The following is a 17,336-nucleotide window of genomic DNA, read 5'->3' on the forward strand; positions in this document are numbered from 1 at the left end:
TGTTTCATTTCAACCAATTAAATTACAGGGTACAAAATGGTACAAAAAATGAATAATAATACTTTAATAAAGCAAAGCGTTTTTATCACGAACCATACTAAGCCTGACTCTCTCTTCAGAACTATGCTGGTGGTATTAAAAACCTCACATTTTTTAAGATGTTACACAGGTTTAAATTTACAAGTGACGCGTGAATGTTAAGCGAAGGACAGGGTAAAGGTTCAACTATCATGCGTCTGACGCGTGATATCAGTTGCCAGTTGGAATAAGATATAGACCCAGTGTCCCAGTTGTTTTCAAATTGGAGTTATTTTGGTACCGGTAACTACATGTTTGAAAGGCTCTTAATAAAAACAAGTTTTTGTTGTTTATTTATTATACACATCAATTTACAAAGGTAGTGCAATGTAATTCTAATCAATTTTTATAAAACGTTATTATACCTTTTTATAAACGTTACTATAGTGGTGAAAGTAAAACTTTTTTGAATTTATCTATATTCGAAAAAGGACAAAAGGCAATGAAAACGATAGAAAAAGAGGCTAGATAAAACACATATCAAATAGCGACGATTTAGCAGGAGCTCAATAAAATACAGCTGAGCATTCGGGACTTTATAAGGTTTTAACAAAACCCTGTCAACTTGCAGAGATAGGTATTATTTTTCTTAGCATTGATCATACTTAGAAACATGTTTAAATGCGGGACAATTTGGCGTATAGGCCAACAACATAAAGTCCTGTTTCAACATATTAACAGGATTACGGACTACATTTATCACAGGTTTTGTCGAGATAAGGCAGTTACTTTCCAAAAAAGTTGAGTTATAACTACTTCGCTACAAAAGTGAAGCATTTGCGCTACAGTTTCTACTACATCGCAACAAAACAAATATTTATCGGAGTCTTAAATTCCAAATTAGTATATAGGGTGTCTTTAGTCACAATGGATTTTTTGGGGGGGGGATTTTACTAGGAATTTAGTACGTGACTCCAACTTGTTGCCAACCATGGATAAGTTTTTTAGTTCATTCAAGTCCCATTCTCTAGAAATGGCCCGAAATAATGTTATTAAGGTATTCTAAAAATTCCTTATTTTATCGTAGGACTAACAATGCCTTCTATTGTTAATAAGATGCCGTAATTCAATATGCCATGCAGCGTTATTCAGGTTCTTAATAAAAAAGTTTGTTTACGTAACGAACCTGGTCCCGTGTAGAGAAACGACGCATGTCTGTTTGTGCTTGTAATTATAGCGTGTTCGCCTGGTAAAGTGTTAAATATTTCACCTAGATACTCATTTCCTTTCGTGGCCGTTCTGGCAAATCTATCCGACATTCGACTCAGCTAATCTCCATCGCAGTCGCTCTTGTGCTATATAGTGTCACGCTGCTGTTGGATTAAACACTACAGTCAACTGATGCATGCCTTACTTGCGAGACCCGTTTTTACTGCGCTGTAAGCTCTTTTATTGAAAGCGAGCTATGCTAAATTATGTGAATGTACAATAAATCTATAAGTGACCTGACAGTATGCACTTTGAAATGTTATGACAGTTTGTTTAGTTTCGATTTAGTGGAGTCAGATAGCACGGTGGTCATGTCTCACCTGTTGAAATATACACCCGCAACGGTATGCCGTTCCCTAGGTTTGTAAACAATATGCTACAAAATGTTTACAGTCCACATTTGTTTTTCTGACAGTTTGCATGAGAATCAGTTTCCGGGATTTAAAATAGAGAGGAGGCAGACTTTATCATGTTTGCTCACCTTGACCAACGCGCATAATTTTGTACGTTTTACCATTTCCAATTTGGAGCCCCAAACAAATTGCAACAACTTTGTTTGAAGTTTGTGCAAGAATGGTCGTGACTCAGAACACGACTTGCCTTAATGCCATTGTTACTACCTTTGATAGGACTTACAGTCGGTATTAAGCAGTTGATTGGCTTGAATGAAACAAAGGATCTTTTTTAGATTTAGGGATCCAGGTTGCCACGCTCTGGGATTGTTTGGGACTAAAGCGACCCTTTTTGGTATGCGACAAGGAGTCCAGAAATATATCCATGATCTTTGATCAAAATGCTTGGTAACACTGTCGGTAACCTATCAAACTTCGGAGATTATTATTTTTGGCATCTAAAGGATAGCCGTGTGTAGTTCCTGTATACCGTTATAGGCAGTTCACTTGCGACCAACTTTTCCGTGTTTAGTTGGAAAATTTAATTTAGCTAACACTTATTTAACTGCCGGTCGTGCATATTGATTGTTGTTTGTCTTGTAAAGCTGTTTATTTTTTTTTAGCTTTTTTACTATCCGACTTTCCGTGCGTGTTGTGTCCCCTATACATTTTTACCGAATTAGTGATTTTTTAGTGCGTCTCTTTTCGAGGTTGGCTTGTTTGCATTTATTCTCCTATCTCTACCGAACGCAGTCTGCTCCTAAATTGCTCCCTTTGTTCTAGTGAAATTCAAATAGTATTTTTTTAAAGTAAAATAATAAAGAAGGCAAAATAGTAATGCGTAACATTATCGTAAAATCCGCTCATGTGCTGCTTTCTAAGATAATTTTTTTCAGTTTTTTACCTTCTTTTCACCTTTTTTGCGTTCGGATGAAGGTCGTACAAAACTTTTTATATGAAAACCAAACATTGTCCAGTGATTTTAACACGTCCAGTTTTTAGTTAATGGTGTATCAATAACTTTACCAATATTGGCGAAATAGCATCCGAAAGCAGTTGAAAAGTCTTGCTCGAAGGTGGGCAAAATTTTACCAGTCGCGGGTCAAAACCCAAATCAGCAAGTTCTCGGCGGGTTGTACACGTATGTTTTTAAGCAGTATGATATAGGCCTAAATCAATCAGGGTTTTATGCAATTGAAAAAAGTAAAATAACATTCAAAAAAACGAAGGGAAGGCGTTGACGCGAAGCAAATTTAAAATTGTGAAGTTAATTGGCCCACAGTGAGTTGGATTTGTTGTTGCACATAAATCTCGTAAAAAGTTATGGTAAATCACCAAAATAATGCGCTTATCTTGTTAAAATACTATGTTATACTAGGAGAGGTGTAACAACAGCCATACTGTAAACACGTTAAAAAGTGCATAAATGCTTTTATATCGTCGGCATTGTATGTTTGAAAATATTTGACTTCACAAGGTTTAATAAACACAAAGAGAAGTCTGTAACATAAATACTTACGGGAAGCGACATACAATTAATCGAAAGATATAAAAATAATCCCGTCGATACAAAACATACTCACACTACACCAGTGGTTCTCAAACTGGTAACCTGAGAAACACTAAAATAAAATCGCGGGACACGTGTTTTAAAATACATCATTATTTTTCAATCTTTGGTAGTTAATAACTGCTTTGTATGTTTGCCTGTATAAGTGCCAAACTGGTATTACGCGACACACTGTGTCGTGGCACACAGTTTGAGGCCCAATGCTCTAAAGGTTTTTAACAAAATATCTGAATAAAAAATACAAAAAAGTAAGATAAGCATTAATAAAACATTTTCAAAACAAAAAATACGTTGCAAATATAGAATTCCGCTAAGAGCATGGCAATTGTGCCAAGCCCATAAATTATGACACATAAATAAATATTAAAAGTGACAACGAATTAAATCGTTTTTTCCTGACTAGTGTTATTTTCGCTTTGAATATTCCCAATTTTTTTAACTTTATATAGGTCGGGTCGGTAAAGTGCCTAATGTCACTTGAAGGCATGTATTTGCGATTGATTCACTTTTAGGTCTTGGAGAAATTTTACAACGAGTTGTGTAAAAGTTGGCGGGCCGCAAACTAATACCCTAGGGGAGTGCGTCGTATTTGATTCGTCAGGGACACTGAGTAAATCTCGAACCTCTTGTAAGGTTACTCTACCAGATAATCCTCTCCAACCTGAAGTTGGTTTCGAAAGGACGTATTTAACCGAAAATCGGTCCGGATGATTTTCTTGAAGCAAATCAAGTTGTTCCTTCCATAATATATCGCGCTCCTTCTTGTTAAAAAATAGCAATGCCAATTTAGGTCCCTGTGTTTTTGTTAAACACTGTTTGAGAATGCGTACCATCGGCGTAAAGCCGGTTCCGGCTGCAATCATGCAAACCCTGCCCCCCGCGGCGGCAAACTCAGGATTATAATCACCCTCGAACATACTAACAGTCAGTTCGTCTCCACATCGCATAGAATTAATAACAGGCGTCAGCGCACCGTCTTCATACGTCTTTATCATAACATACAGATTGCGTCCATCCAGTAGATTGTCTGCTCCATCGTCGACAAGACTTGGTAGAATCACAGTAAAAGGCCGAGAGATTTCCATGCCTTCCACGTTTGACTAAATAAAATAGACAATATTCAAGTTTAAAACACACGTTTACCACCAAGCTAAAAGGTTGAAAAATGCAACACATAACTACGATTATTGTAAATTGAAATTATTGTTATGCACCTACTTTCGAATTTAATGTTATTTTAAACATTATCATACCATTCGAAACAAAAGATTTTAATGGCAAATATGAACCTGAAAATAAACGTGGTGGCCAACAGGAACTTGCATGTAGCTGGTCGGAAGAAGACGAAAATGATAAAGAGATGTGTCGTGCGATACTGAACTTTTATTAACCAATGGACAACGCCGGTAGCGCATCGTCAGATCCTTTTTTGAAATCAATGAACAGTGATCAATACCATATTTTCCGATATTTGTCCAACGTAAGGTGGGGTCTTTTTTGAACATGTTTATCACGACATTACCTATGTCATGCTTAACAGTAACTTCGATATTATCTCGGACTTGATGCTCGAAAGCAACGTCCAACGAGACACTGTCGTCCCCGGTAAGAATTTCTCCAAGAAGTCGAGTACCGTTCTCGACCAAATCGAATAGCACGCAACCACTGCGCTCAAGGTTCTTGGTCTTTGTGTAACAAACTAAAGTTACGCAGTCTGCGTTTTGATACCAGCTTGTAGTTGGTTTCGACTTGAAATCAGGTAACGAAATCACGATTTGTGGCCCAGTAAGTGTAGCACTAGATCCAGAAGTGGTTGGATTTTTTAGTGGCGATAATCCAGCATTCGACGATTGCGGTATCACAAGCGAGACGGAAGTTTTGCTTGGTTTTGTTGGTCCTTGTTCCAATTTTCCTATTAGACAAGCCTGAAGCATGGATTCAAAATTAACCCAGCGATGCACTTCCTCAAACAGGTGGGTGGCATCTTTGCCCGCGCCTCTCATAAGTTCCTTTTCCCCACCCGGGTGAAACTTCATGTAGCTGGTAACATTATACACGAATCCGCGTATCGCCATCCACGCGTCGTTGCACTTATTGTGACGTGATAACTCTTCCGTCGTTATTGGAAGCATGCGTGAACATCCGATTCCGCGAAGATCTTTTCCAGATTTTGTAAGTCGGACCCAGTCCATCAAAGAGAATCCACGCCGCAACGGTACCTTTGTGGCGACGTTGGAAACGGAGGGATCACGCCCCATTCTTTGGGGACTGTTGATAGCCGGAAAATTGGACATTGTTTTATTTAAAATCGAATCACTATATCCTACATTTTCAGCTCTCTAAAAAACGATATAAAAGGTATTAAAGTTTTGCGAACTACAGTGACAAAAAGACAGCGTAGGTGATCAAATAATAAAACAGCAATGTACAAATTAACAATCAGTATATTTATGGAAAATGTGACTGTGTACTTTAAGTTGCAACTGTAATGGTTCTTATCATAAGGTATCAGCTATGTTTACGAAGGTTCAAGCAGCAAACCACATAAACAGTTCAAGGGGAAGTGAAGGTTTAAAATAAACATCCAATAGTTAAATATTAAACATGCAAGAAACACTTTATAATATTTTTTTAGAAATAAACTAATGTGCAATATTTTTATAATTTAGTTTTATTCTTATATTACACCAGAGCTGCTGTTGGTATTTCAAAGTTCTTGAGAGTATTATGCTTAAAAGTGGACAGCTGCTATTTTTTTCAAGATGTTTTACAACTTAAACATAGGCTGGATATTTTAGCACAATACTAGTATACAATTATTTATCTTTTTAAATTTATGCCTAAACGAATTCTTTTCTGATAACCTTGAAAAATATTTGACCTTCCATAAGCAAGCCATGCTTTTTAACATATTAAGAAATGGTATGAAATCGCCTGATATATATTTATTCACTACATGATTAGCTTCTTCAGATTTCAAATGGAAGGTAGCAGTATCACGCACAGATAAATCATTTGCCTTTAAAATAGGACAATTCATTATCTTTGTATTCAGTGACAAATGCATTCTGGAACTGACAGATCAAGCCGACATTTTTCTCCACAAGGATTAAATCTGGATTAGGTCTCACCCTAAGCACACATAACAAAAAGAAATAAGATTAGTCATAGTCCAGCAAACAACAGTGAAAGCACTTAACTGTAACTGCTTTTGTGTTATTTTTATGTGTTAAAATGTAAAATTCTCTGGAAACTATGTAAAACTGTCAAACCATGGCAATGCATTATATATCTTGAAACTGAAGGAACTGGTGTGCTGATTCCACATTAGATCCCAGTATTTTTTTAAAATAAAATGTGGGTTTGTACAGTAGCATGTATGGAAGTGGCTCTGCCAACACCTTTCTAAGATGCCACTAACAGTGACATGCTGACAACAATACAACGAAGTGAAAGTTTGAAGTGTTCCAAAGGCTATAATCTAGGCCACAACAAAAAAGCCTTTAACAAAATAAACATTCCATACATGCTAACAATTTTTTTTTTTTTAATCTTGGGGTTATTACTTATCAAAGTTATGATTTAGTTGCTTAACACAGATATGTGAACTAAGTTGTGTTAGTATATCTTTTCCTAATTGTTTAACAGCCTACACTCTTTTTGTATGTAACAGGGCAAAACCTCAACAAATTAACCAATTTACACATAAGGGATAATATATATAACATAAAATTAAATAATCTAGTTCACAGCTAGATTTACTAGATTTGTATAGACACTGTCATGCTGCCTTCTGTAGAGAGGTAAAATAGCAATTTAAGAAAACTGCTTATCAAATGATAGTAAATATGCCAAAGCCAGCAGCTGGGTTTAGATGTTGAGTCGTCTGGGTGTGCTCTTGCTTACAATGTAGGCAAGTCAAATACAATGTAGGCAAGCCAAAAGGGTATATGTTTTACGAATTACCATGTATTAAAATTATTTTATAATATTATTGCTTTACTTGCAAAAAGACAATTGAGTAAATCCCTTACAAATAATATCACAAAAAAATATAATAAATATATTTAAAAAACTGTCAAAAACCTTAATTAGAAAAACTTTTCAATACCTCACTTAAATCCTTGCTTCGATGAGGCTAATCACATGCTTAATCAAATTTAACATTTCTTATAAATTGAACGAGGTTTCTATGGTAATCAAATTATGTATGAAATCATTTTTTATCAATAGTTTTTATTTGGCATCACATCAAAGATCCAAATATTTGACTGGACCTCTCAATAACAATGTTTGTTTATTAACAATCTTGCAGATTTTGAGAAATGTCGCTTGTTCTAAACTAAATTTCATAAGTGTATGTGCCAATTTAAACATATTAGATAACTGATTTAAAAGAATAACAATTAAAGTATTTTACTAAATTAATGCTGCAATCTAGTGCCTAAGGACGTCCTTTATTAACTAATATTAATTTGCCAAGATTTTGAGACTAGAACTTGCTTTTCATAAACAAACTTTTTATATTTTCTATTGTATATGCTACTGCATACTTTACCAAAATTTTAAATTCAAATCTTGCAGTGCTTCTTAACAGTAATTTACCTAACTTAATTATCTTATTTTTTTTAATACAAAACCATATAATTAAGAGTTTATTTTAGGGCATGTTGGCAAAACATTAAAAAATTAGGGCAATTTAATCCTAATGTAAACACTGCCTTTCATATGTTTCATATTGTCCTTGGCAAAATATTGACCAGATACAACAGCACATTAAATAAATTGTATCTATTTTCCCTAAATAAAATTATAACAGCAAAATAAAAAGAGCACTGGCAAAAGGTAGTTGGGGTTTAAGTTGATTGGTGAGATTGTTTGTTAGTATTGATGGGCATTTTAGTAGGAGCCCAATACAGATACATATCTCACTTACAAGGCCAACCACAATAATCAATACAAGGCCAACCACAATAATCAATAATCAATATCTGCTGTATGATAGTTACTAAACACAACCAAATTAAACTTATAGATTGGTGAAGCAAGTTGGCACATAGACAATGTTGCCTACTATAACCCTGCATAAGAGTTTAGTCATTAGTGAATCTGATTGCAAGCCTATTCTAAAGCTCTTGTTCCAAATATATACCCCAAAGCTAGAACAATAAGGCTGAACGGCAAAGCAAAGGGTGTTTTATGGTAAATGCGATTTATGTCATAAACATTTCATAAGACCTTGGTTTCATAAATAATTTTCCATAGTGTAATGTAAAACATCAAAAACGATTATATAATCTCTGTCACAACAACAATAAGGTTAAAACAGTTTACTTTGCTAGTTGAAGCCATCTGTCCTACAGTCTCACCTGTCAAAGCTACTGTGGCCAACAGGATGTGAAGCGCTTCCCAATATATAGACAGAACTTTATTAAGTAAAAAATATTTTTGGTAAAAGTTTTTCTACCTACTACAAAATGCTTAACAGATCAGTATACATATCCATATATATAACCTTTATTTTTCAGATAAGGTGAATAATATTGTTAATATAATATGTTCATTAGCATAAATGAGTAGGCAAATGCTGTTTCTCTAATGGTAAAACATTACTCTCATAAATTGATTCAATTAACAATCACTGCTTCTAATAGGCAGAATACTCTTTTATAGAACGTCATACAAATCTACACAAAAATCAAAGAATTTAATCTTCTGGCACAAACAATTGTTTTAATTAAACTCCAGCATCTCATACTTATACATGATAAAAAAACAGAAATGCAGTTCAATTAACAATAGTTTTAATGTGTAAACCAGGGATGTCCAACCTGCGGCCCGCAGGCCACATTGCGGCCCGTCTGAAATTTTTGTGCGGCCCAGCTAGTCATTTTCACTCCCAAGTAGTATTTTAAACGTTCAATATTAGCCCAATTAAAATGTTCCAGTCAGCTTTTAAGGGCGCACTAATAGTATAGTATGGGTAAAAAAAATATATATAACTCTAAAGGCCCGTTATAACTCTAAAGAGCAATACTTTTTCTTGAAACGTAATAGGTTCTGCGGCCCATTAAATTATTTCAAGTGTCAATGCGGCCCACTATAATAAAATGTTGGACATCCCTGGTGTAAACAAACATGTGGGCTACTACAATCAAACTACCAAATTATCAATAAAATTAGCTATCGACAATTTATAGGCCAAATCGCCAAAAGGTTCAAGATTATTTCTCAAAATTTTAAAGTAGTGTGAATACATGTTAAAGCAGGTACATGCCTGTACACAACATATAAAAATATTTAAAAATATACCCAATATAAAACTAAATATTATGAAAACAATATCTTACTTTTTATACATTATTATTTGGGTGCACCAGCATATAATCTAATAATTTGCAGGAAACTATTTTTTTTTGCAAATTGAACCAGTAAAATTTGTCAGCTTTACCATGGATTTTACAATGGTGTTGTACATACTCAAATGTAGTAGATAACAATGTTTTACACACAAAACAGCACGATATTTTTGTAACTGACCTAACAAACTTTCTTTTGTGATAGGTATCTATGCAAGGTTAACCCTTACACATATTATTAAACTTATTGTCTTTAATGCTATTTGGTTACTGCTTGGCCAATTACTGCTTATTTTTAGACTTATTGTTGCAGTGTGGCAGGGAAGATAGGTCAATTTTAAAGTTTAGTAATTTTGAAAATTCATCCTCGAGTAATTCATGAAGGTACCTTCCATCATGAGTGTATTTCCAACAGTTTTCTAGAAAATCATAGCGTTTAGGTCCGCTAATAGGTGAAGAAAGCCATACTTGTTTGTTAGGAGTTTGTTTGTTAATCACATAGGTTCCTACTTCTTTTGATACATGTATAGTTAAGACACCACCTTCATATAACACGTCAAACTGTGCAGGTACCTTGATAGTTTCACTGATGTCTTCAAAATATTCAGACAGTGCATCCAATGTCGCGTTGCTGATTATCTGATAGTCAGTGTTACACAGGTGACTACTGAAGCAATAGTTTTGCAAGGTTGGCCTTTTAGATGTGAGGAACTGCTTTTCGGAACCAAGTGGAATTTTAGTAGGAACACATTGAAAAACTTTAGACATATGACAAGAATATAACTTTCTTGCTGTAAGCCTAAAATTCATTCTCCTAAAACACATACGTCAAAATGAAACAATGATAAAATTTATATAAACTATAAAATATTATATAATATATATATAAAAGAAATAGAAATGTGCATAACTTTAACTAAAAAATGTTAAATAGAAACAACCTAATAGTACTAGTAAACTATAAAAAATAACAAACAGAAACTTTAAACAGAAAAAATACTACTGATTAACTGTGGGTAACAGATTTCTTAGACTGTATTGTGCGAAACAATTGCATCAGCTGACGCTTGCGGTCATTATGACAACCAAGAAACGTATTTGTACAATAGGATGGACCTCCAAGTGTGTCAAGAGTGGCATCTTCAGCATATACTGGACCATCACTCCACATTAAGTCAAAGTTTCCGACTCTTTTTTCCTTCCCTGACATTCTTCCTTCCATGTCAATGATATGTAAGCCATCTTCAAGTAATCCAAATTTTAAGTCATAGTCCTCTTGATTGCTGGCTGTCAAAGATGGAGAGGCATTTACTTCCAAAAGCCAAAGTTTCAAGTTTGAATCAAGAAGAATATCATAGCCATACAGTTCAAAACAATGCTTGTCATTAATTATAGTTTTTTGTACACTTTGAAGACTTTTGATAAATATTTCATTCATCTGTTGGAACATATACTCCACTGATTCATATCCATGTTTTGCTGTCAAGTAATGTCGTAACTGCTGCAGAGACCATTTGCATCCCTTCTCTGGGTCGTAATCAGGAGCTGTCTTTTGGATGGCAACATTTGTTAAATGGACGTAACTGTCATCAATGCTATCCAGTGAAAATCTTGTATTAGAAAAGCGTGCAAAGCCATCTCTGTAAAGCCAGGCTCTTAAAGGGATGTAAGAAGTAACAAGAACATAAATTCTAAGATCAAACTTTTTGCCTCCAATAAGGTAAGGATTTCCCAAATATCTTTGAACAATGTATGTTTCAACATCTTTAGTTTCATCTTTGCGGTCATCTGCATTTACCCTATAGCCTTCTTTCTTCCATTCAGTGATATCCTTGAGCCTGCGAAACAGAAAAATCCCCTTTCCTTGAGATTTTGCAATTGGCTTCATAATCCAGACAGTTCCTGGATTTTTTTTGAACTCTTCAACAAATATATGATACTCACTTGGAAGTTCATAAGTCATTGGAAAGAACTCACATTTTGATGATTCTGACTTGGATTCACGTTCTAGTTGCTTTTTAAGACGCTTCAAGTTTTTAACCATAAGATTCTTTCTGGTTAACTCAAAATGGTTGCGGAAATGACAAATGCGAACATGTTCTTCCATGTAAATATGATCAAAGTTTTCCCTCAACCATCCAACATCACACCAATAAAAGTCCCAGTCATCACCTTCTTTTGCTTCAACCCAACCTAATCGTTGCTTCATAACATCAGCTATTACATTGTTAAAAGCACAACGATAGCGAATTAAACGATGATCACCAGCAATTTTCTTTTGGTAACCTCTGCCAATTCGAACATTTTTAGACATTTTTTATTTACAAAATGTCCAAATACGAAATTTAGACAATAATTTTATCAGTAGACCTTTATTTCAAACACAAAATATGTAAGGTACATATTGATACACAATACACATATACAATATACATTAGCAAACTAAGGTTGTCTTTTGTTAAACTTATCAATTTTAATGAAATTGCGAACTCTGTACCTGGGGTAACCTGGCATTACATATTAGGCGCTCACAGAGTACCACTCTTGATTAACACTTAACGGTCAGGCATACGCCATTGCAAAAGGAATTGGTCATCTGAAAATTCTTGATCCCGACTATATTGCTACTTTTAAAGCTCACTATAAATGAACCACCACTGCTACAGGTATTTTTTAAACTTGCTAGTATGTAATATCAAAGAGATTATATAACCTCTTCGATATCGACCAGGATAGCTTAGGTTGCTTTGAGTAATGTGTAAAAAATTCTGATCGATATCTTGTTTACTTCCGGAGATATAACGCAAATAATTTTGAGCTGCGTTCTCCCCTTTGGTATCATAGATTAATAAAACAGAATCCCTAATCGAAAAATGAAATTACAAATCGTTAACATTTTAAACAACTGCCAATTAAATAAGTTGCTTAAATTATAGTCCATAACTACACAAAAAAACAGATAGAAGTACCAAGCGATGAAATTCGCATATTCAGTTCCCGGGGCTCTTTCAAGTAGGTACGTTACCGTACGTAGAAAGCAGGGAGTCGAACCGGAACTTTATGAACCTGTTTTGGGTCAATTTTATCCGAACAGTAACCGAACCTGAACCGTTTTTTATAAGATTTTAAGGAGCCGAACCGGAACTGAACCGAATAATTTTAAGTACCTGAACCGAACCCGAACCTGTAAATAAAAGCGGTTCGCTCCTGCATGACGTCACAACTTGTATTTTACAGAGTCAAGTTACGCCATGTTCGAAATTTTATGAAAAAAATATGAATATTGAATGAAAAAAAGAGTTCAAGCTTGCCAACTAAGATTTCCCGGCATTAGTATTTTGTGACGTTATATATTAACTATGTTTATGTGTTCAGTGATGTTTAAATAGGTAACAACGCGATTTAAAATAAAATGTTGGTGAGTAAATTAATTTAAAACTTTCCTACTTTTCGCTTCAGACATTATGTTTAGCTGGGTTTTCGCCCTAAATTAGCATTCGGAAAAATTATTTAAATGGAAAACGGCTATTGGGGCGAAATTTTTAACTATCTTTATGTTGTTGAGTGATGTTTAATGATGTAACATAGAGGTTTAAAATAAAATTGTCGGTAAATAAAGTGATTTAAAACTTCTACTTTTTCCCTGCAGACATTGTGTTTAGGCGGGTTTTCTCCCTAAATTAACCTTCGGAAAAGTTTTTTGGATATTTTACTATATGGTAATTTTCAGCCAAGAATTTGTTGAGGAACATGTCTAAATTTTGTTTTAGCTTTCAAACCAGGTATGGTAGACTTATGGTAAAAGGCATTAAAAATATTATAGATATTTAAAAAAAAATTATTCCGCTGAAATGAAAATGCATACCGCAACGCACGGTATTTGGGTTAGGGCAGTGTTTCGCAACCTTTTTTGGCTTGCGGTTCCCAACAGAAATTATAAATAGTTTCTTTATTGCGTGGTTGTTATTATTAATATTATAGTATTGTAATTCCACTTAAGTTATTATGTGTTCCCATTTATGACGACGCGAGTTCCCAAGGGTTCAAAAAATTATTAAATCAACTCAAATTATTTGGGTCAGGGCAGGGGTGTATCCAGAAAATCAAAAAGAGGGTCCCGAATTTTCAACTTAGGGAATTTCCCTATTTTTCGTCTGACGGTAATGCATAATGACGTCATAAAGTAGTGAAGGGTATCACGTCATAAAAATAGTAAGACAGCAAATTAACGTCCATTAACAAAAGTGAACACGTGCGTCGAAACTTCAGGAGAAAAACTAAACCAAGACGGTGAAAAGCGTGATTAATTTTGGTAGATGTTTCGACTATCAGCAGCGCAGTTTACAAAGTTACATGTAATTCCAAGCACGCCTTTTGCCACCTTCAATGCTAAACGACAATCGTTCTGCCGGGTGTTATTATGCCGCGATTAGTGCAACATCTGTGCCGAGCTGTATGCCAAGTCAGCTAAAAAAAAGCTGCGCTTGAGAGAAAATAAGTTGTGTCAATTGCACATCCACTAAACACGTGGTTTTAGAATATATCTGGGAATAGTTTTGCGGAAACTATCATTACATAAAAATGGCGAATTTGAACAGTCAAAGTTAGACCATCTTTTAAGAGAATCCGCTTCAGTTAAAAAAATGCCGTTGTCATAGCAACGAACAGCGAGAAACATTGGCTAAACGTCGTTTTTAGCGTTTTTTAAGTCAGAAGAAAGAAAAAAGGCTTGTCTTAGCGTTGTCATTTGTCGAATACATCCCTGTCTCCAGCTAATCAGCCAACTTGGACGAATGACGAAAGGCGAAAGAGAAAAAAATAACCTGCGTTTACGATCGACTTGGTTTAGTTTTTTCGCCTGAAATTAACGATTGCGTTTTTAGCGATTTCAACGCACGTGTTCGCTTTGCGTCGTAAAAGTTTGCTTGTGCTGGAAAGTAAAACGAGAGTAAAATTGTTACGTTTGAGAAAAACGTGCCATATCCACGACCACAAGTAATGCCTTTAGCTTCGATATTAATCAGGGAGTCGAACCGGAACCGAACCGGAACTTTATGAACCGGTTTTAAGTCAATTTTTTTCGAACCGTAACCGAACCTGAACCGGTTTTTATAAGATTTTAAGGAGCCGAACCGGAACTGAACCGAATAATTTTAAAGTACTTGAACCTTAACCGAACCCGAACCTGTAAATTAAAGCGGTTCGCTCCTGCATGACGTCACAACTTCTATTTTACAGAGTCAAGTTACGCCGTGTTCGAAATTTTATGAAAAATATATGAATATTGAATGAAAAAAATCGTTGATTTTTTATTTTTTAGATATTTCAATATTGAGTTGCTGTTTTTTTAATAAGTCACGTAACTGAGTTAAATGACTTACAGTTCAAAGATTATTCTCTACATTTATCGACCCACATTTTGAGATTTAACGCAAATTATATTGTATCTGAACCGGAACTTTATGAACCGGTTTTAAAATAACGAAGGTTAAACCGGAGCTGAACCGGAACTTTTAAATTACTCCGAACCGAAACCGGAACTGAACCGGATTCCGAAAAAATTCTTGAACCCGAACCGAACCTGAACCGGAAAAGTCAAACGGTTCGACTCCCTGATATTAATACGTCCTTTCAGTAAACAGAGTTTTCCTCTTTGGCATTATAATTTGTAGCTTATCTTTCTTTATGGTTGTCTAAATTTGAACAGTACTACAGAAAAATGAATGCGTTTGCTGAGAACCACCTGTATGCTATAGACCAGGAATTGTTAAGCTTTTTTCGGCCGCGCCCCCTTTGGCAATTTTCCTATGCCTTGCGTCCCTCTACGAAAAGCATTTGGGCATTTTCAATTAAATATCACTGAGACAACTTGAAAATACTGAGGTATGTTGTCGGTCGCGCGAAGCGCGAAAAAATTTGAGTTTAATTTGGTTGAATTGGCGCTATATTGTAAATTCAGGAGGCTTTGCGCGTTGGGCACAACAAATTGCTCGTGCTCGACACGAGGCTGCTGTGATGTCGAGCGCAAATAAAAATATGTCAAAGCGCAAAAAACAAACATTGCGTTATCGTGTTTCAAAAGGTGTGACGATACACAATACAACGGCAATATTGCAAAAAACATTAGCCCATATAGAATATGGATAAAAAATAGTTCGAACGGTGGATGACTTTTATCGTTTATCTACAAGTTAGTAAAATTGTAATTAAATATGGCCGGTATACCTTTGTAGAGGTAGGTTAATTATGAGAATCATTAATTGTCTTTGTGCCTCGGTGTATCAACCTCACAACTACAGGGTAAATACTGCATTCATATAGAATTGTTCATCTTCTGCTTCGTACTTCTGATATGCTTCCACACTGATTAGTTGGCATAAAAGCGTTAGTTCAGAAACAAAACCATTCGTATTTGCTTCTTGTGTAACAGACAAGATTCAAAACATTTTATTCAAACATGATCTTCATATAATGATAATGATAAAGATAATGATTTCAAATCATATAACGCTCAAGCTTATAAAGAGGTTTAGAAGAGATCTGCATAAAGAAGGCAAGACGTACAATCGTACGGACGCAATAAAATAGTTATTTGTTACAACATTATACGTAGGCATCACGTGATAATTGGGCGGTTCCCTAAACCTTTATCGATACTTATCTCTGACGCGAAAAGACAGTTTCTACGTCAAAATACGATTGCAACACATTCCTGGCTTCACACAAATAACAACAATGTTACATATCACGAAACTGCGAAAATATAAGCTTTGTTTATACCACGGCGCTGGACGGCGCTTTAAAACATATGTTATTTTTATGAAACGGATGCGCGTGACATCAGATACAGCTCTGACGCATAAATATTGGTGTCAAACGGCTTTCGCTGCAAACTTTTGCTGCAATGGCTTTTTAACAGTTACTTTCCATGACGAAACATTAAACGGCCATAACAGCGATAAAACAAAGAATTCTCTGTGATAAATAACAATGTGATGACGTGTCGCTACACCTTCGATGATATGAAAACATGCAATGGCACTTAAAGAGACTTCGGGCTTAAACGTATTCAACAAAAGCAGAAAACACAAGTTTTTTTTTCAGTTTCAATGTTAAAGTTGGCAAACAAAGCGTTTGTATAGCGCTGTAATGGTAGGAGTGGTGTACAACCCAAACGAAACGATTACAATCATTGGAAAATATGTAAATATTAAGTTGGATCTCGCGCCCTCCTAAGAATTGCTTTGCCCCCCCCCCCCTTTTTTTTAGGATGTGAGGTTCTGTTGCCATTTTTCTGGCGCAATATTTGCAATAACATTCAAGAAGGTAGGACAATTTGTTGGAAAACCTGTTTTCAACCAGAAGTTTGGCATGTTTCATGGCTACAGTATCCTTTTGGAAATAAATACGACGTCTCGCCTAAAACTCTTGTTAAAAGTATAAGCAACTAACTCGAAATGTGGAAAAAGAGGACAGTTGGGCATGTTTGAGCGTCCTCGGAGGACCATTCAGTTTTCTTGAGAAAAGAGGCCAATCCTCTTAAAAGAGGACATATGGTAGGCCAGGGTGGTCCAAACAGGCCTAGTTACAATATTAAATAAATTAACCGGTTTACTATCGCCCATCAAGTTTTAATGCAGGGTTGGCAAGAACGCCTAGTTTTGGTATGCGTTGGACCGGTTTAAAAGTAACAGTACGTCCTATATGGAACTTTCTAAAATGTCTGTT

The 17,336-nt window shown here is 35.3% G+C and overlaps 2 protein-coding genes across 3 annotated transcripts; both read right to left on the bottom strand.

Annotated features, from left to right (window-relative positions):
* Positions 1–2,662: 2,662 nt before the first annotated feature.
* LOC146140651 (cytochrome b5 reductase 4-like) lies at positions 2,663–9,889 on the bottom strand. Of its 2 annotated transcripts, XM_083391776.1 has the most exons (3): positions 8,619–9,889; positions 4,539–6,381; positions 2,663–4,349 (listed from the first exon to the last, which is right to left on the bottom strand). In XM_083391776.1, exons 2-3 carry the CDS (start codon positions 5,541–5,543, stop codon positions 3,723–3,725), a joined length of 1,632 nt encoding a protein of 543 aa, XP_083247902.1. In that variant the 5' UTR covers positions 5,544–6,381; positions 8,619–9,889; the 3' UTR covers positions 2,663–3,722. The 2 variants fall into 2 exon arrangements, with proteins under 2 accessions (XP_083247902.1, XP_083247903.1); XM_083391777.1 differs by lacking the exon at positions 8,619–9,889 and having other exon boundaries at positions 4,539–7,262.
* Positions 9,890–10,518: 629 nt separating this feature from the next.
* Positions 10,519–12,724, bottom strand: LOC146140652 (putative tubulin polyglutamylase TTLL9). Its single transcript, XM_083391467.1, has one exon. The coding sequence runs from the start codon at positions 11,920–11,922 to the stop codon at positions 10,615–10,617; it is 1,308 nt and encodes a 435-aa protein (XP_083247593.1). The 5' UTR covers positions 11,923–12,724; the 3' UTR covers positions 10,519–10,614.
* Positions 12,725–17,336: the final 4,612 nt, after the last annotated feature.

This window comes from Ascidiella aspersa, chromosome 6 (assembly GCF_963924565.1).
Source record: "Ascidiella aspersa chromosome 6, kaAscAspe10.2, whole genome shotgun sequence".
In the NCBI taxonomy this organism is placed as follows: Eukaryota; Metazoa; Chordata; class Ascidiacea; order Phlebobranchia; family Ascidiidae; genus Ascidiella; species Ascidiella aspersa.